Raw genomic sequence first — 24232 nt, 5'->3', positions numbered from 1 at the left:
TACAATCATATCGGTATTATTATAAAATATAAGTTATTTTCATATTATATGTCAGTGTATATATTGAAGATGTTTTACTTAAACAACATGCTTAATGTATTGAGTTCATGTAAGTTAAAGTAGAAGGTCTAAAACTTGGTTGAAGTTGGTCACGTGCATGTCTGTCAATTGATAGCTCACTAATTTCTTTCCAGATGTGTTTATTTAAATAAATGTACATTAAATGGTAGAGTTGTTACCCAAAATACAATGCTCTCTATAACGGACTAACGGCATGTGAGCAGCTTTGAATGTAAATTCATGTTATATACTTTTACTAATCGTGCAGCCGACTAAGATGGAGTTTCTGTCTATGCATACAAATTTGTTTAATACTTAATTTCCGGTATATACGTGTTTTGAGATGTAGTGAACGTCTGCTAAAGGACGTTAATAGACACAACCGAATAATATTAAGTTATCAAGCGATCTTGGGATCGTTGTTATTTTCTTCCTCATAAATATATATGTATATTTTCCTTCCTGTATTAATTATTAAGTTTAGTTCGTAAACTAGTCTGAACCTTTTTAGCGAACACGCATCATGGAAACTTTGGAGGCAGACAGACGACTCGCAAGAAAGCCAGTACGCGTTCAACTAAGTAAACGCAATTCTAAGTAGACATGTGGTATACTTATAACGGTAAGAAATCAGAAAGTGTGTGTTATTGTAAACAAATCAAACCATACGCAGAAAGTATGAATTTGCATTCATTATTCTATTGATATAGAAATAAATGCAAGCCGAGAAATATTATACGAACAGTAATTAAGATCCCTGCTTTTTTTTATAAAATCGTCCTTAAAATACATCTGCTATATTATGTTATAATATATAATTCTATTTCTTGACTGCATAGAACAATTACACTTCACATGTTTCTTCCTAAATATGCTATATAAGGCGGTTGCTGATACTGATATTATATATATATATATATATATATATATATAGCCAGTACGCGTATATATATTGTTGTTTTAATTTTGCAATACGAGTGATTTTATTTTCAATGTGTCCCGTCTTGTATCCTTAAAACGCGCACTTGAATTCATTTCGCCGATAAATGAGCGGAATGAATTGATGCATTATATTAATAGTGACACAAATGCTTATATGATACCGTCAACAATAAAAATAGGCTTTACAAAGTAGTCATAAGCTCCTAAACCAATGTAATCGTTTATTGTTAACACAAGTATTAAATCGGTATACATGATGAGAAATAATGAAATGTTGCAAGAAATAACATATGTGGACTGTAAATATTTATTGTTGAAATGCATGTCCATAATGTCGAGTACATAATTTTCAGAAACTTTCCAAACGCATGAGTTTTAAATAAATCAATTTCACTTAACTTTCTTTTTATTTGTCAACCCAGGTTTTAAAAAAGTATCAGAAAACGTTGTTTAGCATAAAAAACAATCACTAGTTGAATGGTAAAACGCAAACTCGCAGCTTTTTGGAACGACATACATACCAGAGTTTTAGATACAACGAGAACACTTTAAATACATATTTAAATATCAGGTGAACTGATTTTAACTTAAACATAACTGTCCATGAGAGAGCGATTTTCTGTTATGTGCATTATACCATTTTTAGCATAGGTGCGTTTACGCACCTATGCTTATGGTATATACCACATTTCAAAAATCCACATCTATCGGTTACCCACTATGAAGCCTTACCTGATCAAAAATCAGACGAAATATCTATTTAATTTAGCATATGGTAATTCTTACAATTTTTGGGGGGGAAACGTTTTTCTAACGTTTTCTTCCAAGAATATTGCTGACACCGTTTTTAGTGAATTTTTCTAAGACCGTTTTATGTCAAAAAATCTTCTTATAACCTAAAACAAATTTCGTTCGTAAAACAATTCTGTTCTTGTTGATAGTGACCTCACACCTAATTTATATGGGATCCCAATTTCTATTTCCTTCGTTTACTGTTCTGTGAGAGGTCAAATGTTTACATAACTGTTTTAATAAGGCCCTGGTTTAAGTATATGTAACATTTCATCGGTTAATTATAAATAGAAATTAAAACATATTCTCAGCAGGAAGTGGGGCATAAAGCACTTTTATTCTTTGAAAATGTGTAAAAAATGGCGGAGTACGATGAATGTTTTCTGATTTATGACATGGATTCTGACGTGCCTTTCTATGGATTTGATGAAGTAGAGTTTAAAAGTAATAGAGATGTGTTAATTGAAGTTAAAATGATTTACTTTGAGCCAGAAATTTACGTTACGAGTAGAGTTAACGGTTTAAATGTGGCATCGGATTTAATGGATTCGCGCGAATTCTGGACGAGTGCTGTGTCTGTAAAATATTAAATGGAAAGCTGTAAATGTATCAAGTCGGAAAAGAAAACGGATGGTTGCATAATGGTATGCGTGAGATAATGTAATTCTACGTATTTATTTTCATAGTTATGTCATTTTGTAACCATTCACATTCGTCACTATTTGGAATTCCCGTTTCTAAAAATAGAGCATTTTGTTAACAAGGGGGGCGACTTGTGATGTCAGCAATCGTTAAGGCTACAATATACTAAATAATCGAGTCATGAAGGGCTGTACTTTCTAAACAAATCATCATATTTTCCTCGAAGGCATGTTATACACTTTGTTCTGGTTTTATCGTTTGGAGATATTGATAGGGTAAGCATAGGTGTTCACTACTTAATCCCTGAAATAGGATAAAGTTGGAGATTAAAGTAAAAAATGGCACTGCAAAAGGTTACAATCCACTAGAAAACGGCCGAAAAAGGCGCAAAAACAGTCGATTTTGATTTGAGTCGAATTTGTTTTTGGTTTGAACATGACAAATCTGTTTTATTGCTTAAATCGATTCAGCTAAGAATGCCCGTCAAGAAAAGGTATGGTTATGGGGGTCTCTATGTGCAAAATGTTGTATTTATTTTCGCTCAAAGTTGTCGCTTTTACATCGAAACATATAAGGAAACTATTTAGTATATTTTGACCTAAACATTTACTTCAGCAGCAACTTCCCTGTATCTTGCAACTATGCTTTCAGCGCCATCGGCGCTCTCGTTTAATAATGTAAACCTATAGAAAGTACACAAACAAATTTTGGTGCTATATATTACTATATATATCAAGCAGATTCTAAAAATCCTACGTAAATAACAACACCGGAGGCCATTTGTTCATATAATGAAGGGTAATACTTAAAACAAACTGAATATAACACATTATGTAATATGTACGGTATATTTTACACCAACAAATTCAAATTGATATACATAAAAGTGATCCAATCCGATTATAAAAAAGCATTAAATCTATATACAATTACTATGCAACACATTCGGTAAAGTCATTGAGTGAACAGCTGTAAATTTACGTATTCCGGATTATTTGCTGACTCATCAGTTTGACACGATGCAGATATCTTTGCAGACGAAGTATTGACTTGTTGAGAAATACAGGCCGAAATCCTTAAGTATTGGCGACATTCAAGCTCCTCAAGTGTTTCGTACTGCTTGGTATGACGGACGTGGGATGAGTCTGGAAGAACAACGAACGATAATTAAAGTGGATATCACGGTGAATATGGTCTGACAATTTCAACCAACAATAAACAACGCAATTCATACGATGTAAATATCCGTATTAAGTAATGCAAACGTGAAGCCTTGCCGATTCTACAGTTTCATAACTTCCATCTGTTGTAGAGGTGTCGTTGTTGCCCCTGAATACAAACAGCGTGAAACTTCTGAACAGTGAATGAATAGAAAACATTGTTTGGAATAGGCAATAGTTAACGGGTCACCTTAATACATATTTCACGATAAAACGTTCACAAAACACCTACCACCTACCAGATATGGTACCCCCCCCCCCCCCCCCTATGTCTTACACCATGATCAGGACCAAACACGTTTTTAACGCTATTACAGCATATTTGTAATATACACAAGCAAAGGCAAACTTAACAAATTAAGGTGCAAGTATACATTCACTTACTGTTCTCTGACCAGATCTTCATACCGCCTAACCGAGTTCCTATTCACTGGGCATTGTTGTGTTGCGTTTTGTCCTGAAAATTACTGACACGTACAAAGCAATATAACACTAGATCTAGTTTCGTTTTAGTAACTTTATAACAGTATTGTCCATGTCATAATCCTTGTATTATAAGTCCATTTGTAAACGCGAAAACAAGAATAAATGTCATTATACGAAGTGCGATTAAAATAAATTATAAAGCCGTTCTATGAACTGTTTGACAGACAAGTATGCAGTAAAGCATTACAATCTGATCTGTATCTCCATATCAGGACGGACACGGCAATGACGACAACTACTCCAAATACTCCACCTACTGCTCCACCAAGAGCGGATGTTGACAAGCCACTACCAACTAGGAAAACATGCACTAGCTGTATACAATACCAAAGAAAAGCACACGCTGATACTTCTGGGAATACATATTATTAATATCTCGAGTTTTGTCATACTTAGCATAGCCGTTATTTCCTAAACGAATCATAACAAGACAACAACAGCGATACCATATGCATAAGCAAATATGAAACAGTAAAATCCGATTTAGCTATGCGTTTAACATATACTTTTTTTTTCTATGCTTTCCGGTGGTTTATAGAGAAATATCAGTGTAATAAAACTGGTATTTTACTGTTTTAAACATTGACAAATAACAGTGAAAAATAACGATAATTTTCACTGTTTTACTGTGAAATGACGTAATTTTTTCATGACGTCATAAATCCAGCGACATTATCCAGTTAAACTCTTTTACAATTTAAATGAACGGTGAAAAAGCATGAAATAATAAGAAAATTTGTTGGATTCGATGGAATATCGATTTTAATTCACTCGTGATCATAAAAAATACATATTTTATATGATCACTCGTGAAATAAAATCGATATTCCATCGAATCCAACAAATATCCTCTATGTATTTGTTACTAAATCAAGTTTCTCAACGCGGTAAGTATATCCTGTACCTGTATCAAGGAGAGTAGTTACGTGTATTGCTTGTGTCCAATCAGACTTTCCTGTTATTTTGTGCCATCATTTGGATTTGGTATGTCGTTCCAGACTTCAACCCATCGATTGTCCATATATATTGAGGAGTGTTCACAGGAATCACAATCCAGCTTCCTTCGTCTAAGGCTTTGTACCTAATAATAAATGTTTGACTTTCCCCGCTATTGAAACCAGGGATCCATTCCAAAATCAATTCTGTTTTCCTGTTCTGCTTACTCGCAGTTCTTTCGGAACTTCCGGTATTGCTATCAATAACATAACATTAATATGATATTTCAAATACATACATTGTGTAACAAGATGATAAACATATATGTCGTAACGTAACAGCCCCGTAGAGATAAATAAATTAATTAGTTATGTATCCATATATAACATAAATATTATGTTATTTAATATAACAATATGATATAAATTTAGTTACAGATAATATAAATAACTTGATAGGAATTTATGAGTAAATTTAATTATCGAAATTGTATTTCAGAAATTATCAAGAGATGTTTTTATAGTATAACAAAATCATATGTGCATTTTCAGAAATTAAATAGATGTTTAAGTAATATAAGAAAATGTTCAAGTTCAGCAAGTAAGAACATGACATACCCTACATTAATTGTTAAAGTAGGCTAAATCAACAATTTGAACGGTCAAAGATAAGCAAATTAAGTTGTTACTCAACGACTGTATTTAAGGTATCCAATGGATAAACTAGTCAAAACTAAAGCCACGGAAATTCTAATCCGATTAAATTATTTCTTACATCCATTGAACTATGCGACTTATTATCACTAGACACACAGGATACTGCAGCGGGTATCTTAATCCTAGTGAATTATCTCTTACATCCATTGGTAAGAGGATTGCAATGATGTATTACTATCACCTGAACCGAGAAGTGGGTAAACACGTGCACCGTTCTCGGGGCGTTTCATTGTGGCAGGAAACTCTTTGACCAAACCAATCAGAAATTAACGAGTATTCAGTAAACCGCGATGACCAATGAAATATATTATAAGGAATATTATTAGTTTATGTTTATGTGTATTACGAAATAGAACGAGATGTTTTATGTAGAAACGAAACTATGCGCTTAGATTTTGAGATGAACGGATCGAGATAGATCCAATCATGTATTTGTAAGACTGTACTTATATATTTGAAAATATGAATTACATTAGATATTAAATTGGACTGGAATTCACATATGTTGTTGAGTTTTTCATTCCACGTTGTTATACGGATAAATTGACATTAAACAGTATCCAGATTAAGTTTGCAAATCCAGATTATTTGCAAACTTATTTTTTTTATTTATTGAACAATTGTTATGAAATTTTGCATATTTGTAGGGGGCATTGAGTACATACATATAATTGAAAAAAAAGAGTTAAAATGTTTTTGGAAAGTAGAGTTATTTGATGATAAAGTTGCCATTCCCCGTTGGATCCCAACGGAGTTTTGGCTCCCCCGTTAAAAATTGCAATTCTCCAACGGAAGTTTTTTCCAGACGGGAGAATTTTACCTATATTTTACAAAAAATGTAATTTAAATATTATGCTTTGTTTTCTGTTTCAATGTTTACAAATACACATGTTTAAGTTATAATTGTAGGAAATATGTACTTTAATAAGAAAATAAAGTGTTTGTAGATTTTCTTCCCCCGTGGGGTTTTGACGGGGGATCCTGTCCATCTCCCATATCCATTAAACTCCAACGGGGTTTTCACGGGGGACCCCGTCAATCTTCCATTTTAATTTAACTCTAATGGGAGTTTGACGGGGGATCCCCGTTTAACTCCAATTTATAAAGAACTCCAATGGGAGTTTGACCAGAGAAGGGAGGGGGGGATCAGACTTCAATAAACAGTTTATACCCATTGCAATATATTCCATTGTATAAAGAGTAAAAGACACCAAACTTTATTAAATAATTGATGTTTTCTTTTTAAGGTGTCAAAATCAATTTATAATTTTTGAATTTTCTTAACTCGGTACGTTACGTTGAATAAAATGTCTTTTTGAAAGAGATTAGACCCACATATTGCTATTTCTTGAAAGATGAATTTAAAACGTTCCATAATTTTGAAAGACTGTATAAATAGTATAGTGACTTATCTCGAAAATATGATAATATACAATCCAGAAAGACAATAACATTGGAAGCATAATTATTGTCATTCGGAATTGTATTTCTTTTGCTGTTAATTCCCGTGTAACAGTTTTGGAGGTTTTTTTCCTAGAAATTTAGCTTGCAAACATTTTCGGTGCAATGTCGTACCTTAGTGTACCGGTTACATTCCACAAGTTGTTTTTTTTTACACAAAATGCCTGAATAGGGCAGTGTGTTAGGTTCATTGTTTTGTTATTGTAGTTGTTTGTTTTTTTATCTTTAACAACACCGTGCACTGGTAGCGTTATTAGCAGAGACATGCGGGAGTCTTCTTGAAACATACTGTACTGGCTAGTTTCAATTATGGGACACACAACTTCTCCAATAGAATCGATGATGTTTAAATACATTTGAGTTATATTTGCAGTTTCAGTTATTAACTGTTTTGTTTTCTGATAAGGATATGATATCCCAGACGTTAGTTCCTGTGCTGTCTTTTTCCCTCTAAACAAACAGACATATACCACCAAGGACTTATATCACTTTTCATTATTGTGTATAAAATACATAATACCACACACAACTGAAATATTTGATATAACCCATATAAGCAGTATGATTTCCTTTCTAAATGTAATAAAAACTTAATTTTCAATCATGAACTAGTAGTTTCAGGAAAACAGGAAACCAAGAAAAAATGTGAAACCAACAAAGGCATAGAATTGTGAAATATGCAAGCCAGAGTTCTCGACTTATGATTGTTGAACGCTGCACTTCTATACACCACAACCTACCTTTGTTCGAAGTTTGATGTAAATGGGTCTTATTGTAATTACGTTATGACCCGGACAATAACAAAGTGAGATAAATAAAGTAATGAAGGGGCTATAGCTATAGTTCTTGTGCACTGAACTTCTCATCAGTGAGATCTATCCATATATGCATATATGAAGTTTCATGTGAATAGGTGATATAGTTAAAGACTAATACTCCGGACAAAGTACTGGAAGCTGCCTTACCCCAGGCATGACATAATTAATCCCTTAATATGGACTCCATTGGTCATTGTCGACTCGGGTACTACTTATGTGTACCCCGGGTACTCTTAAGTATACTTACATGTACCCCGGGTACGGTAAATATACTAAATCGTACCAGGTTGATATTAGACTGTACTCGAGTTGTATTCTCGCCTAAAATCCTATGTCGTAAAACGCGCTACCGATTATCTTAAACAAACTTCTATTTAAAAAAAACTGCCTCAACATGCTTTGTGAGTATGAGTTTCGATAATATAGAGGCCATTTTACAGAAAATTGACATAAATGTGAAAATATTTAATTAAAAACAAGATGTGTTTGTGAAACACAATGTCCCCCAATATGACGTTTGACCTTGACCTTGTGAAGGATGACCTTGACCTTTCACCACTCAAAATGTGCAGCTCCATGAGATACACATGCATGCCAAATATCAAGTTGCTATCTTCGTGAAACACAATGTCTCCCTATATGACGTTTGACCTTGAAGGATGACCTTGACCTTGTGAAGGATGACCTTGACCTTTCACCACTGCAAATGTGCAGCTCCATGAGATTCACATGCATGCCAAATATCAAGTTGCTATCTTCAATATTGCAAAAGTATTCATAAAATGAGGGATTTGGGCCACATATATTTGACCTCTGACCTTGAAGGATGACCTTGACCTTTCACCACTCAAAATGTGCAGCTCCATGAGATACACATTCATGCCAAATATCAAATTGCTATCTTCAATATTGCAAAAGTATTTATAAAATAAGCGATTTGGGCCTCATATATTTGACCTCTGACCTTGAAGGATGACCTTGACCTTTCACCACTCAAAATGTGCAGCTCCATGATATACACATGCATGCCAACTATCAAGTTGCTATCTTTAATAATGCAAAAGTATTTATAAAATGAGCAATTTTGGCCACATATTTGACCTCTGACCTTAAAGGATGACCTTGACCTTTCACCACTCAAAATGTGCAGCTTCATGAGATACACAAGCATATGAAGTTGCTATCTTCAATATAGCAAACGTTATTGCAAAATGTTAAAGTTGGCGCAAACAGACAGACCAACAGACAGACCAACAGACAGGGCAAAAACAATATGACCCCCACTACTATAGTGGGGGACATAAAAATAGCCGACAACGACCGATTAAGCTTTAAAATTCCCGGGTACGTTTTAGTATATTTACCGTACCCGGGGTACATGTAAGTATACTTAAGAGTACCCAAGGTACATGTAAGTAGTACCCGAGCCGACAATGACCAATCGAGCCTTAATATGCCCTGTATTTGACAGACATGTAAAAGAGACAAATGGAAAGGATAAAAAAAAACAACACAGCAGTAATTAGTTTTATCAGAGACAAAGATAACAGAGATAGGCAGCTCGCCAAATATCGGCAAACTCTCGCGCATCTAGTGGTTTTGGCGAGATAGGTTTAATTTTAGTCTGTGCAATAAAAGAATGCATGAACATAGTTTTTACAATTTAATGATATTTCATCAAAACTTCATCATTCATAAACACATATCAATACAACTGGCATAAAAAATAAGCAATTTATTACACGTACTAAGCAAGTTGTTGATATTACAAAATTAATAACATATCGGGAGAAAACAATATTCTGCAGTGATGCAGGCAACAAACATGTAAGCATAAGAGCCATTATCGTATGGGGCAGGGTATGAATGTTGCTGAATAAAATTCATAATCACATAAGAATTTTTCATCATGGAGATTGGACTATAAATGCGACTGAGAGTGTTAACATGTTTTTACCATAGTCATGTAAGGAAAAAGCCCCGCCCCTTGGTGGCCATGTTTTTCATGATATCATTGGGACACTCTATAGAGTGTTGAAAAGGTTTTTCGAATCCCGGACAATCGCTCCTACGGACAATCGCTCCAACGCTAAATTTGACAAGGCGGACAGTCGCTCCTACGATGTTTTGACAGGGCGGACAGTCGCTCCTACGATGTTTTGACAGGGCAGAAAGTCGCTCCTACGATGTTTTGACAGGGCGGACAGTCGCTCCTACATTATTTTGCCAACCCGGACAATCACTCCTACATTATTTTGTCAACCCGGACAATCGCTCCTACATTATTTTTGACTCCACGGCAAAACATAATATTCGCTGATCAAAGGCTTACACCTATAATTAACCAACAATTAAAATTGCCAACCTGTTAACAGAAAGCCAATTTAATTAACATAAGCCGATCAATTTGATTTTAATTAATTAATTTACTTACTGACAAACTATGTTACAGTTTGTCGATTCTGTAAATATAAGGTAGTTATAAGGGCACTTTGGACAATGGTTCCTACATTATTCCTATCGGGGACATTCGTTCCTATATTACATTTATTGGAATAAGTGCCATTTTGCGAATGGAATAAACATAAAAACCGCATTAAATCAATAATTGCTATAACAACAATGGTAGTATCAATCGATAATGACCACTTTGACACCTATGATGTGCGAACCGTGCATAAAGATTACAGAATGGCGTCACATTAAAGGGGCCTTTTCACAGATTTTGGCATGTTTTGAAGTTTGTCATTAAATGCTTTATATTGATAAATGTAAACATTAAATTTTAAAAGCTCCAGTAAAAAATCAAAAATAAAATTTAAAAAAGGAAAACAATAGTAGCCCGCAGCATGACTCGAAGTAAAAAACGCATTAGCCAACTGAGCTATCCTGCCAAGGATACATAAGATGCGTATTTTATACCTTATATCATCGTTGTTTCACAAATTTAAACGACATCACTAGAACTTTCCAAATTATTCAATCGCTTCAATCAATTATACATTGAATACAAAATTCATGAAATGCAACATAATGGCGAATTCAAATGTACAGACATTTTCGATTTCAAATTTAAATATCTGGCTTATTTCGCATTTTTCGACACAAGTTGGCAATTTTAATTGTCGGTTAATCATAGGTGTTAGCCTTTGATCGGCGTACACTACATTTTGCCGTGGAGTCAAAATAATGTAGGAGCGACTGTCCGGGTTGACAAAATAATGTAGGAGCGATTGTCCGGGTTGGCAAAATAATGTAGGAGGGACTGTCCGCCCTGTCAAAACATCGTAGGAGCGACTGTCCGCCCTTGCAAAACATCGTAGGAGCGACTGTCCGCCCTGTCAAAACATCGTAGGAGCGACCGTCCGCCCTATCAAATTTAGCGTAGGAGCGATTTTCTGTAGGAGCGATTGTCCGGATACCAGGTTTTTCTATAGCTATATATAGACATATAAGGAAAAATGCCCCACCCCCTGGTGCCCATGTTTTTGAACCAACCGGAACCATTTTTGAACTTGCCCAAGATATCATTTTGACAAATCTTCTGACCAAGTTTCATGATGACAGACAATAAACCGGTACAATTTTTTAACTTGTCCAAGATTTCATTTGGAAAAATGTTCTGACCAAATTTCATGAAGTTTGGACAATTAATGTGGCCTCAAGACTGTTTACAAGGCAAATGTTTACGCCACACAACACGCACTCCATGACTGCCAAAAGGCACATTGTGCTCAGGTGAGCTAAAGGGCAAAAAGATAATCACTAGAAATTTGTTCCCACAAAAAATGGTTCTGGGCAACTTCCTAACCATGAACATATTCAGTAGTGTGTCCTGCTTCATTAACACATACTTTCATCCTTAAATATGTTTTGCCATGCTTTGATCTGAATGTAAAAAGCGAATGTCCAGGTCTCTAGCGTGCGTATTGACAATAAATTGCTTTGGATCACTTCGTTCAGTATGTAACACTCAACCCTGATAGGCACAGTGATCTCAACTTGACAGTCTCCAACGTCAGCTGAGTCTGGTTCTGTTGTTGACGATGACTAACCACACTGAGTTGCTTTGTCTTCATACAATGCAGTGTTGAGAGAAGTATCATCCTCAGTTCTCAGTTATGGATTCATCCTCATCGAGCAAGAAACCATCCTCAAGCGCTGTTGGGGATGATTCATCATGTCGAGATGGCTTGTGCTTCTTCTGCACCCCATAACTCAGTCACTCCCTCCTGGGCATGGCCAAACTGAAAATACAAATGAAAATACAGATGAACACCAAATAATATGAAATGTATTATATGCTATTCTAAATTTAGATAAAACAAGAGATGTGTTCATCAGACACACAATGCCCCCTATTGTGCCGCAATTTGACCTTTGACCTTGAAGAATGACCTTGACCTTGAACTTCCACCACTCAAAATGTGCGGATTCATGAAATACACATGCATGACAAATATCAAGTTGCTATCTTCAATATTGCAAAAGTTATGGCCAACGTTATTTTTTTTTCGGACGGACGAACAGACTGACATACTGACAGTTCAACTGCTATATGCCAACCTACCGGGGGCATAAAATATAAAGGCCTCATGGAATTTATAAAGAAGGCACATAAGCATGCAATTTATAATGTTTCATATGTGAATTCTTTTTCTTTCTATCAGCATTTTAACCATTTTAACCCAACAACATTCAGGCTGTTTAGTTGACTTGTTACTGCATAATGTAATAATGGCAATTTCTCCATAAGATACAACAGACTACTGCAGTTGACGGCAAATTACCTTTAAAATAGGATTTATGTGTGTTACATGAATATTGTAACTTAAAAACTCTTCCATTATACAAAATTCCTTTTCTTGTAATAGAATGAGCTTCATTTTTATAAATTCATTGTCATATTTCAGCAAATGAACACAGAAAGACAATAAACAACCAATCCACCATTTACACCACACAATAACTGGTAATAAGACAAAATGCTGTCTTATTTCCAGGTATTGTGTGGTATTTAATATTACCTGAGCTAAGACACCTTAATAAATTATCTTCCTATATTATAAATTGATCAACAAGCACCTGTTTTAAATTAAATTCTTAGATTTAATATTCCTTGATCAATGGATTAAAATTAAATTATTAATTAAATTCTTATCTTAATTATTAAATGACTCTTGTTTCAAAACTAAATTTATAAATTAAATCATACATTAAATGATCAATTTATTAAAACTTTCCTTAACTTATAAAACTGAAGCACTTTTTTAATTAAGCACATTCTTCGATGATTTTAACTACACAAAATAAACAAACCATTATTTATACTAATTTACACAAAGTAAGATTGTGAATGAGAATGAAGTCAAATTATAAATGTTTAAATTATTATAAAAAGTTGATTTAATTGGGGAGGGCTAATCTCTCATCTGGCACCATACTGTGTCTGCCATTATAACTTTGATATACATCAAATGAAATACATCACCATTCGGTGGTCGGACCGACTGACCGACATGTACAAAAAATCTACCCTCTCTTTTTTGAAGGGGGCATAAATATGGGAAACCATAAAACTATTGAAATCAGAAATTTGCTTATATATAAATGAATAATAGATCGATTATTAAATGAGGCATGTATTGATACGTCTTGCTAATTACAGCATTTAAACTTAGAGCAGATAATATAAAGATTTTTTAGAGAGTAAATTTTCCCCCCACAACTAAAATTTTGTACATAACATCTAACTGTATTTTGTTCTTTATCAATTGCGGATTTTAAAAATTCACTTAACTTTGTTAAAACAGAAAGAGCTTTCTCTGACATCACACATTCTCACAAGTCATATATTTGTACAAAATGCATAAACATATTTTTGGTGTTATTTTGATGCATGTGTATTGTGTATTTATTATTATGGTAGTTTGATGTTTAGCTGTATATGCTTATGTCGCAAATAAACTCGCTGTTCTGTTCTGTTAATTTTATAATATTGGGATTTATTGTGCTCGAATCAAAGTCAGGGGAAGTCTACACTGTGTATTAGCAACCTGCTGTGTTGATCACTATCTTATTAGCTCAATACACAGGCACCTGGCTACTGTACTGGAAAAAATGGATTTACTGCCAAAATAACTGATTTCATTTATTGCTAAATTGTTGTGTACCTTAAAAAAACTTCAATAAATAGTAAACGCTCTACCATTGTCTTATATTTATACCGTTTGAAAAAGTTAATGACAATTATTGCAAGCGTCCGTTTTATTTACCATTATTATTTTAAATACGCGTTCAATGGCAAAGAATTCAGGTAAAATCAATATTTGATGTGGATATCAGTACAGTTAATAAATGTTAATAAATGTCTATATATTCTAAGCATAGCATAAGCAATTGTATAATTCCGAACTAATATAATTTACTTAAATATGATCTAGCTAGAATACACATCAACATGGATCAACATCACCGTTGTACTTTTTATTTAGTTTTCAGTAATCTGTCCTTGAAATAGAGGTAGCCTTATTAAAGACAGCGCTAAGTGTGAAAGTGGAGATTAAGAAATAAGATCTATTGCATCGCACCGGCGGTATAGCCTGTAGTCTTAAATAAGACACATTTAAGACATGGATAAAATACAAATATGACACATATGAATCTTTCATTTCTTCAAAAAATAAGCACGTAGTCACATATAAATAAGACACATTTAAGACACAGAAACAATATGAATAAGACACATTTGAATCTTTCATTTCTTAAAAAAAGCATGTGAATCTTTAGAAAACAATATAAAATAACATGTATTACTGACACATTATTCTCAAACAACATGTTTAATTAAAAAAATGTATCCGTACAATACTCAATATCCTTTTACAATGAATTTAACAAGTTTTCTTTAATGACCGATTCATCAAAGAAACACAAATTTCCAACCATTAACAACATGTTCAATTAAAAAAAAATGTTTCCGTACAATACTCAATATCCTTAAAAAATATTGCTCAAAAATCTTTTTTACTTTATAACGTCTGGCATTTTTTTTTCCTATGGCATTTTTACCTATGGCATTTTTACCACTTTACCTCTGGCATTTTTACCGCTGGCATTTTTACCTCTGGCATTTTTACCTATGCCATTTTTACCTCTGGCATTTTTACCGCACACCATATAAATGGGTATCAAAAAGTAAATTTCAGTAGCGTTAAAGATATCATAGCAAATTCAATAAGTATACTGTATTGATATGACAGAAATTATAATTCAAGTATGAAATGTGTCCACTTTATCAAATTCTAGTATTTAAATGGGTCCAGTTTATAAAACTTCTTGTATTGAAATGGGTCCACATTCTCAATGGTATCGTATACAAATGGGTATGCTTTAAAAAAAATCTTGTATCAAAATGGGTGTACTTTATCAGAGTTCCAGTATAAAAATGGGTCATCCGGGTTTAATGTCTAGGTGTTTGTTACCCCTCACAGCAATTGCTAGGGAGGGGGGCTACATCTTGTTCGGATTTCAATAATTTTAATGTTTAAGTGGTCATTATTTTATGTTATTTTCTATTGATGCAAAGAAATACTTAAATTACTTCCCAAAATGTATAATATATTATAACATCATTATTTTTTTGCAAGCATTCCCCACACATTTGGCAACGTCAATATGGTGAAATAATCAAAAATAATATTTTCATGATATTGTTGAAAACACAATAAGAATCTTTTATTGACATATCAAATATATATATCGCTCAAATCAGCCAATGGAATAAATGAAATGTCTTTATTTGTGTCTAGCCGCAGGAAATTTTATTGGACAGTCTGTCTTACATAGGTCAGGTAAGGTGAAAAGCTGGCTTAGACAGCTTCCACGAGAAAGTACAATTGAAACATATACATGTAACTGTTAAGCATGTGCTAATTATAGCAAAAAACAAAACCTGCATATTTAATTGGCTCTGGAGATAATCTGTCTACTGGGGTCGGTGATGTCCCCCAATAGCTTATCTTATCATATAATTTATAAACTGCAGTTTGATAGCTCTTATAATGAAGTGCAGCAAAATGTCTATGTCACAAAAGAATGTTACTCTCAGTTGCAACTGGGCAGACATGTGGTCAATTACTCGAAAAAAATCAATGAAATTAATGATTTTAACTTATTTTTTAACATGATTAATGTTTTTTTCATTGATATATTATTAATTGGTAATCTCAACCAAAGTGATCAAATTGATAACAAATGTATTAATTCATGCATTTAATAATATTTGGGCTTCTAGACCCTTTATCAACCACTGTTAATCTAAAAAAAAAATCCTATTCTTATTAAGGGTGTCATGATACGCTCCCCTTCATTACTATACGTATCGCGGTACAGTGTGTACGATACAATACGTAACGGGATACGTATTGTCAGATGGAAACAACATACAAACCATTTTAAACCATTTTTTCAATTTTATTTAAAGACCTCTACATACATTCATTTCTTTAATTTGTAAAAAATGTTATTTTATTTTAAATTCATGATTACAAAATTTGTCATTTAAAAATGTGATATGAGATGATATTGGGAGAATTTCCGTTAACATTGATCCAATTACTGTGCCACATATTTTATTGATTGCGCCAATGGAATCTTTCTTGCCGCGTATTGTTACAACATCCAAACATTAAAAGATTACTTGGCGCGTTGGCGCATAAGAAAAATGCTGTACCGTACCATACGCACTCGAAGGCGTATCATACACCGTACTGAGAGGAGACTGTTACGATATACCGTCCCACAGAGTACCGTGACACCCTTAATTCTTATCCTATTAACTTGCACAAAAAAAGAAAGATGCATGGTACTGCACAATTATTGCATTTGATGTTCATGGGCATTTGAAAAGTGCGGTCACTCATTCAACTTCTATCAGAAAGGAAAGAAAATGCCAGAGTCTCTCCACTGGTGCAGAAGTTGCATGAATTGCTTTTTCAAAATGTAACTTGTATACATGGGTTAACATGGTTCACTAAAATTCTCATGAAATCAATTATTTGACTGATTACTTAACGGTTGTTCCCACACCTAATTAAGCTCCAACACTTATTTTTTGCATAAATGCAGATCATCAATGCAATAGATTGTATTCGGAACTCCACTAATCGTTAGGTACAATAAACTTTTGACCATTATGACCCTAGTGTCACATGAATATTCTGGTACCGCACTTACTTAGTTTGAACAAGACTATTTCCAAGCAATATAAGTCCAATACCGATGAAACTCCACCATTTTCAGCAATATTTCTAGTCTATTTGTTGCCATACCAATAAGAATTATTGACATTGGAACACAATGAATTGACATGCATAATCTCCATGTTGCCTTCTATCCATGTTTCAAGTTTCATGAAAAAATATTTAGAACTTTAAAAATTATCGCAGGATTCACTATTTTCAGCAATATTTCTAATCTATTTGTTGCCATAGCAACCAGAATTCTTGACGTAGGAACAAAATGAAATGACGTGAATAATCTCCATATTGCCATCTATCCATATTTTCAAGTTTCATGAAAAAATATGAAGAACTTTTAAAGTTATCACAGGATCCAGAAAAGTGTGACTGACTGACTGACTGACAGACAGAGCAAAAACCAGAAGTCCCCTCCATTTTCACCTGTAGGGGGAATAACAATACGCATTCCCGTGGATCTAGGTCAATTTTATTTGTACCTCATGTAAATTAGCGGAAAAACCAGTTGTAGGCAAGTTCCAAATAAGAACTATTGTTCAGACTTAATCCCTTTAAATACCCCTCGGACCGAGAGCTATCAGAGATCTACACCACTTGAGTAATTAACTACATGATAAGTTGGCAAGTGTCTGATGTTGTTAATGTGTCATTTGTCTTCATGAATTGAAATTGAATCTGCTTTTTGGTCAAAAGTAATCGTAATTATAAAATAATAATGAGTAATGACCTCTTGTAGAGGTAATCTATAAAATTATTATTTAAGTAATACAAAAGCTATAATTAATGATCAATCCATGTTTAATAAAAAAAGTAATCAATAAATAATCATGATAAATAATCATGATGATAACAGATTAACAATTATGATTACCCCATGTCTGCTACTGGCAACTTATTGAAAATATAACCCCATTTCTCAGGTAAAAAGTTTTATCAACTCATCAAATTATTATGAAATTATGAAATGGTATTTGTACTAAATACTTCAGGTAAAAATGAAAGTTAGATTTGACATTTGCACAACAGTAGATAGCAGCTTGTGCTTCAGTGATGTGAGACACAAAGAAACTATTATCAAGCATGTGCAATACCCTTAATGTTTTGAAGCATATTTAATTTGCATGAAATGTACAACTCTTTTATCTTGAAATAATTAATGAGAAAATCAGAGCTTCCCTTGACATACTGTTTTGTATCTTCATCACACCCAAGGGTGAATTAAAAAGAGACAAAACAAAAACACAATTTCTGATCGAATATTGGAAATAGTGTCACAAAGCATTTGGAGAGAATGTTCAAAAGAAATTGTAAATAAATTTTAAATGTTTATTTATGGATTATGATGAACAATTTAATGATCAATATAAAAAGTGCTTATGAAATGCTGGGAACAAATTAAAATGAATGTTGCCTGATTGAAATCCCATTGTTGTTTTGCCAGAGACTGTTTATCATCTTTGATGTGAGGTGTGAGCATTTAGAAGCCCTTAAATCAATTGAAAGTCTGTCACATTGAATCTTAAATTATGAGACTGAATATTGAATTGTTTAAAAGGTCCCTTTTTTGGGCTGGACTAAATGACTGCCAACTTATGACATTGAACAACAAGTTTTACTGTAAAGTGTCAAATGAGCAGTACAACAATTGGCCCAGTGACACCCCATTTGCACAAATATTTGTTTGGTACTTTTTCAATCATTTTAACCCTAGCATTATAACTCCTTAGTAAACTCCTAACAACAAGTATCGTTGAAAGCGATGAATGCCCCCCGATGATGCGCTTTGTCAATCTATGTGTTAATAACCACCTAAAAAAATCTATTATTAGCCTCGGTGACCTTGACCCCAAATGACATCAAGCGTCATCAAAAGGTAGAGGTCTATATATGTGAGGTACCTACATGCCAAATATGTAAGAGATCAGTAAAATATTGAAGGCGCTATGAAAAACTGTAACAAAAGTGTGACGGAAAAATATATAATTAGCCTCGGTGACCTTGACCTTTAACCCAGTGACCTAAAAACTCATCAAAAGGTAGAGGTCCATGCAAGGTACCTACATGCCAAATATGAAAGAGATCGGTAAAGTAGTGAAGGCGGATGGCCCTATGAGAAACTGTAACAAAAGCGTGACGGAAAATCTAGTATTAGCCTCGGTGACCTTGACCTTGAACCCAGTGACCTCAAACCTCATCAAAAGGTAGAGGTCCATGCAAGGTACTTACATGCCAAATATGAAAGAGATCAGTAAAGTAGTGAAGGCCCTATAAGAAACTGTAACAAAAGAGTGACAGAAAATCTATTAATAGGCCTCTGTGACCTTGACCTTGAACCCAGTGATCTCAAACCTCATCAAAAGGTAGAGGTACATGCAAGGTACCTTAGACATGCCAAATATGAAAGAGATCCGTAAAGTAGTGAAGACCCTATGAGAAACTGTAACAAAAGCGTGACAGAAAATCTATTATTAGCCTCTGTGACCTTGACCTTGAACCCAGTGACCTCAAACCTCATCAAAAGGTAGAGGTCCATGCAAGGTACCTACATGCCAAATATGAAAGAGATCGGTAAAGTGTTGAAGGCGCTATGAGAAACCGTAACAAAAGTGTGACGGAAAGAAGGAAGGAAGGAAGGACAAATTTCGGGAAGCATACAAATATAACACTTGTTTAACCCTTTCCCACACAAAAGCAAAGTGGAAGTGGCTATGTGCAAACAGCATAACTTCAGAACAGCCTGTGAATAAAACGCAGGCTGTTCAGGTTTTATGCTGTTTGCTGCTCATCAGTATCTAAGGGTTGGAAATGAAGCCTTTAAAACTTGGATCTAGTAAGAAAGGTCTTGAATTAAATATAACTTTCTAAGTGACTACAAATGCGTCAAAATACGTATCTAAGGGGTAAAGGGATAAACAAAAAGTAAGGATTTGTAGTAAAAAACTAAGAAGATTGCCAGTAGTATTACAAACAAATAAAACTATGTATTTAAAACTGATAATATTGTCTTTGTGAAATTAATCTGCAGATTCATTAGCCCATTGTTCTTAATAATTAAATCAAATACAACTGATAGATTTACCATGCCAACACATTGTTTAAAACAATTATTATAATACTTGTTTTCCTCAATAAAAAAACAACTTATTTCGTATTCATTTAAAATTAATAAAAAACCCTCAAATCTCAAGATTGTTTGACCTGGAGATAATAAGATATTTGTGTGGAGTGTGTCCTTCAGCTTATCAGTAACTGTGTTACTGATTTTAATCTAATAAACCGTGGGTGACTGTGCTCTCTAGGGGTCTAAGGTGACAAAATAAGATAAGACTGGATGCATGTTTTTAAGAGGGCATAAGGCACTATTTGGATTTTTTAAATTAATAAATGACATTAAATAAAAATGGAAACTAACAAACAAACAGCTCATAGATTATGGGCATTCAATAGTGGTGATATTATATTGTTAGTAAAAAACAACTGCATTAATTTATCAAAAAGAAACTTAACACATAAAACTGTCTATTTGGTATCTGAAAAATCTTTTCTTGCTGAAATTGTGATGTGCACACCATCAATGCATTTGGTTACGTAATATCCCATATTTCTACGAATTCACTGATGGTATTGACACAACTTACATGTAACTGTAACAATAATAAATATTAATAATAATTATAATGCGAAAAAGTTTCCACCGTAGATTTTCATTTACAAGTTATTGATCGCCTGATAATAAAGGCCAATTTGGTGCAGTCACACCAGCAACCAGTATTCGATTTCCATTCTGGGACCAGGGTCCATGTAAATAGGTGGAGCTAAAATTAGGTACTCTGGTTGATCCACATGGCACATGACCATGTCAACTTTAAAATATGTTTTTCAGTGAGTCATAGATTAATGCATAGAAAATTCTTCCCACATTTTGAGTCTTAACTGCAGGAGCTCCAGGTCAACACATTGTCATAAGCATGATAATACATATTCATCATCACACACTGTCATGTAATTATTCAGGTGAGGAAGGAACTAAGAAATATGCACACATTTGTTCACAACCTGTGGCTTTCAAGCCTAAAAGATGCAGCAGACGTAAACATCCTCAGGTGTGAAAAAATGATGTTCAATAAATTAAAAATAATCTACAGGAGATACACTTGATTAACCACACAGACGAAATCTACAGTACTGTAACGACACTGAATTGCACTTAAGTATGTGAATAATTTCATCATTGTTCAATTAATGGATTTTTTTCAACATTTGACCAACAAAATTTTTGTTGTAGGAAATACATTCAATACCAACAACAAAAAAATCAATTATAAAAGTGGATAACATTCATTAACCCTTTCAGTGCGGGAACCGAATTTTAAAGGCCTATGCAAAACGTGGCGTCTCATCAGGATCCAAACTGTTTGCTATTCTGATAGTATTCTTTGAAAAAAATCAAAGAAAATGCTAATTTTAGAAATTCAGCAGACGACATTTTAGCAGACGACAAATTTCCCAGCATGCAAAGGTTTAAGGGGGCAGGGGATATATTTTTGCCCAAATTTCAAGTTCAGAAAGGCAGCAAACAGTCAAATCCATTTCATCAAAACAGAAAGTGACACAAGAACGCCTATTTGTGTCAGTGTCATAACATAGCGCTAAGGCAACATGCATTGAAAATAAAACCAAAGACAAGGCCAGCTTCTTCACTTGTGAAACTATTGCCCTTGATCTTCCCCCGGAAGCGAGACAATTCACCCCCAAGACAATTGACATGACGCCTTATCTATGATCGCTCCGCCCACTTGAATTGATCCACCAATCAGCGATCGATTAATCGGGCGCACTCGTTAGCAACGACCTGTCCGCCATTTTCTAGACAAGCTACATGTTAAGGTTCACTTTTATTCCAATGAGTTTCTTTTGTTTTCCTCTTAAAAAAACGATTAAAAATGGTTAAACGGTGTCAATGGGGATTATGTAACTCGGACAATCGATATCCTGAAAGATTAGTTGGTGACATTTAATTTATATCGTTTCCAGTGCCGAAAAGAGATCTTGAGAACTGTAAGAGATGTATAAATACATGCGGTCGTCACCACGAACAACTGAACGTCAACACTGTCAAAGACAATTATAATATATTTTTATCGGATATAATACTAGCAGATTTAAATAGTTTATGTTATCGATCTGATTATCACATTATATTTCACTTTTTTTAAATAGTTTTATCAGTTACTAGGTCAGAAGCGAGGTTCATCTGCATTACTTAAAGAGAAATAAAACCCACCATGAAGCCTAATTCATGCTGTGTTTTATTACTCTGATAGTAATGCACTTAATTGACATCATACATGTTATTTGAAGGTGACATGTGATTTATTATCTTATTAACGGTATCTACACATTTGCGCTCATGTGGTGTCACCAATAAACGCTTTTAATCCACACTAGGAGCTCGAATGCCTAGATCTCATTTTTTAAACGAGTTTCTATATTTTGTTCGGATTAAAAAACGGAAATGAAATATGGCAAAAACGGTGTAAAAAAGGGTTAATGCAACTCTGACATTTGGTATCCAGAAAGATAAGTTAGATGAATTAAATTTATACCATTTCCAATGCGGAAATGCGGTCTTGACAAGAGCGAGTGGAAGCTTAAAAAATTATTGACATCCCCTTTAAAGAACATTCATTTATTTCACAAACTTGAAATGTCATATAAGCAATAACTAAGCATTATTAAGTATGTATTATGTGTGCATGTAAAAATAATTGAGAATTTTGGTACCCAATTCGTGTAACTTTACGAAATCCCCATTAAAAATCGCGTTTCTGTGTGTGTCAGAAACAAGTGAAAACCATTTTGTTATTATTTTAATAAATACGTATCGATAAATGCTATTGTAAAAGAGTTATTATTACTGATATTAGTTAAACAATAAATGCGGTAACTTCGCGGAAGTCGGTACCTGCGCGAGCGTCTGATATTGGTAGCCTTATTAATTTATAATAGCGTGCGCTTATTTCGCAGACTTTTATTTAAATCCAATGCACAAATATTATAAATACGAAATACTTAATTTGTTTCAATTTTATATGTTGTAACACAGTTTATAGAAAAAAAGCATTGGTTGGATTGCATTTGACAAAAATCACTTTTTCATCTTTCATTTACATACTACATTTTTTATCTTCACATCAAAATTATGCTACAAAGTCAAAATTATAACCCCAAACATCTGTTCACAACTTATTTTAAAATATGACAAAAGCAAATGACAATACAATATCATATAAAAAATATGGCAGTGAATTGTCTTGGGGGTGTATTGTCCAAGGAAATCAAATTCTGGAGTGAATTGTCTTGGGGGTGAATTGTCTGACACCCTTTCCCCCACCCACCTACTTTTTAATGAAAAATTGAGAAATTTTACCCATTTCATGGCATGCAAAGTACATTCAAACAGAATGCAATTCTAGTTTTGGCTACATTACTCATTAATTTCAACTATGTGCTGTGCTTATTTACCTAGAAGTCTTTATATTTTTCACAATTTACCTTCAAAGTTCTGTTTTGTTTCTGCAGCGTGAAATATTGACCTTCGCAAAAACCTCCTTTTTGGAGATCCAAAATATCCTTGCAAGGGAGCTGTCGCTAGTTTCAATTTTAAATGTTTTTTTTTACAATATTTTGAGACATTCTTTCTTAAACCTAACACAAGAAATACCTTTTACAAATTCCTAATCGATTTTTAAAGACCATAGGTTACCCATACCCTAAAGATATGTAATTTTTCCCCCTTTCACTGATATGTGCTCGGTACGACTAAACGGCGTATATTACTATATTCGCGAAAGGGGCGAATATCAACAGATATCGGCTGTTTTAAAATGGTTTTCTAA

The 24232-nt window shown here is 33.8% G+C and overlaps 1 protein-coding gene and 1 long non-coding RNA gene across 2 annotated transcripts in view; one reads left to right on the top strand and one right to left on the bottom strand.

Annotated features, from left to right (window-relative positions):
- Positions 1 to 1472: 1472 nt before the first annotated feature.
- LOC127833758 (uncharacterized) overlaps positions 1473 to 24232 on the top strand; it is a 178448-nt gene continuing 155688 nt past the window's right edge. Inside the window, exon 1 of the long non-coding RNA XR_008027580.1 lies at positions 1473 to 1573. This is a non-coding gene — a long non-coding RNA (uncharacterized LOC127833758). The remainder of the gene's footprint in view (positions 1574 to 24232) is intronic.
- LOC127833749 (nephrin-like) overlaps positions 3151 to 24232 on the bottom strand; it is a 199568-nt gene continuing 178486 nt past the window's right edge. The window contains exon 15 of the mRNA XM_052359179.1: positions 3151 to 3581. Coding sequence (XP_052215139.1) covers positions 3391 to 3581 — 191 coding nt within the window. The 3' untranslated portion in view covers positions 3151 to 3390. The remainder of the gene's footprint in view (positions 3582 to 24232) is intronic.

Source organism: Dreissena polymorpha, chromosome 6, assembly GCF_020536995.1.
Source record: "Dreissena polymorpha isolate Duluth1 chromosome 6, UMN_Dpol_1.0, whole genome shotgun sequence".
Lineage (NCBI taxonomy): Eukaryota > Metazoa > Mollusca > Bivalvia > Myida > Dreissenidae > Dreissena > Dreissena polymorpha.
Note: the sequence above shows the minus strand (reverse complement) of the source record. Positions and strands in the feature narration are given on the sequence as shown.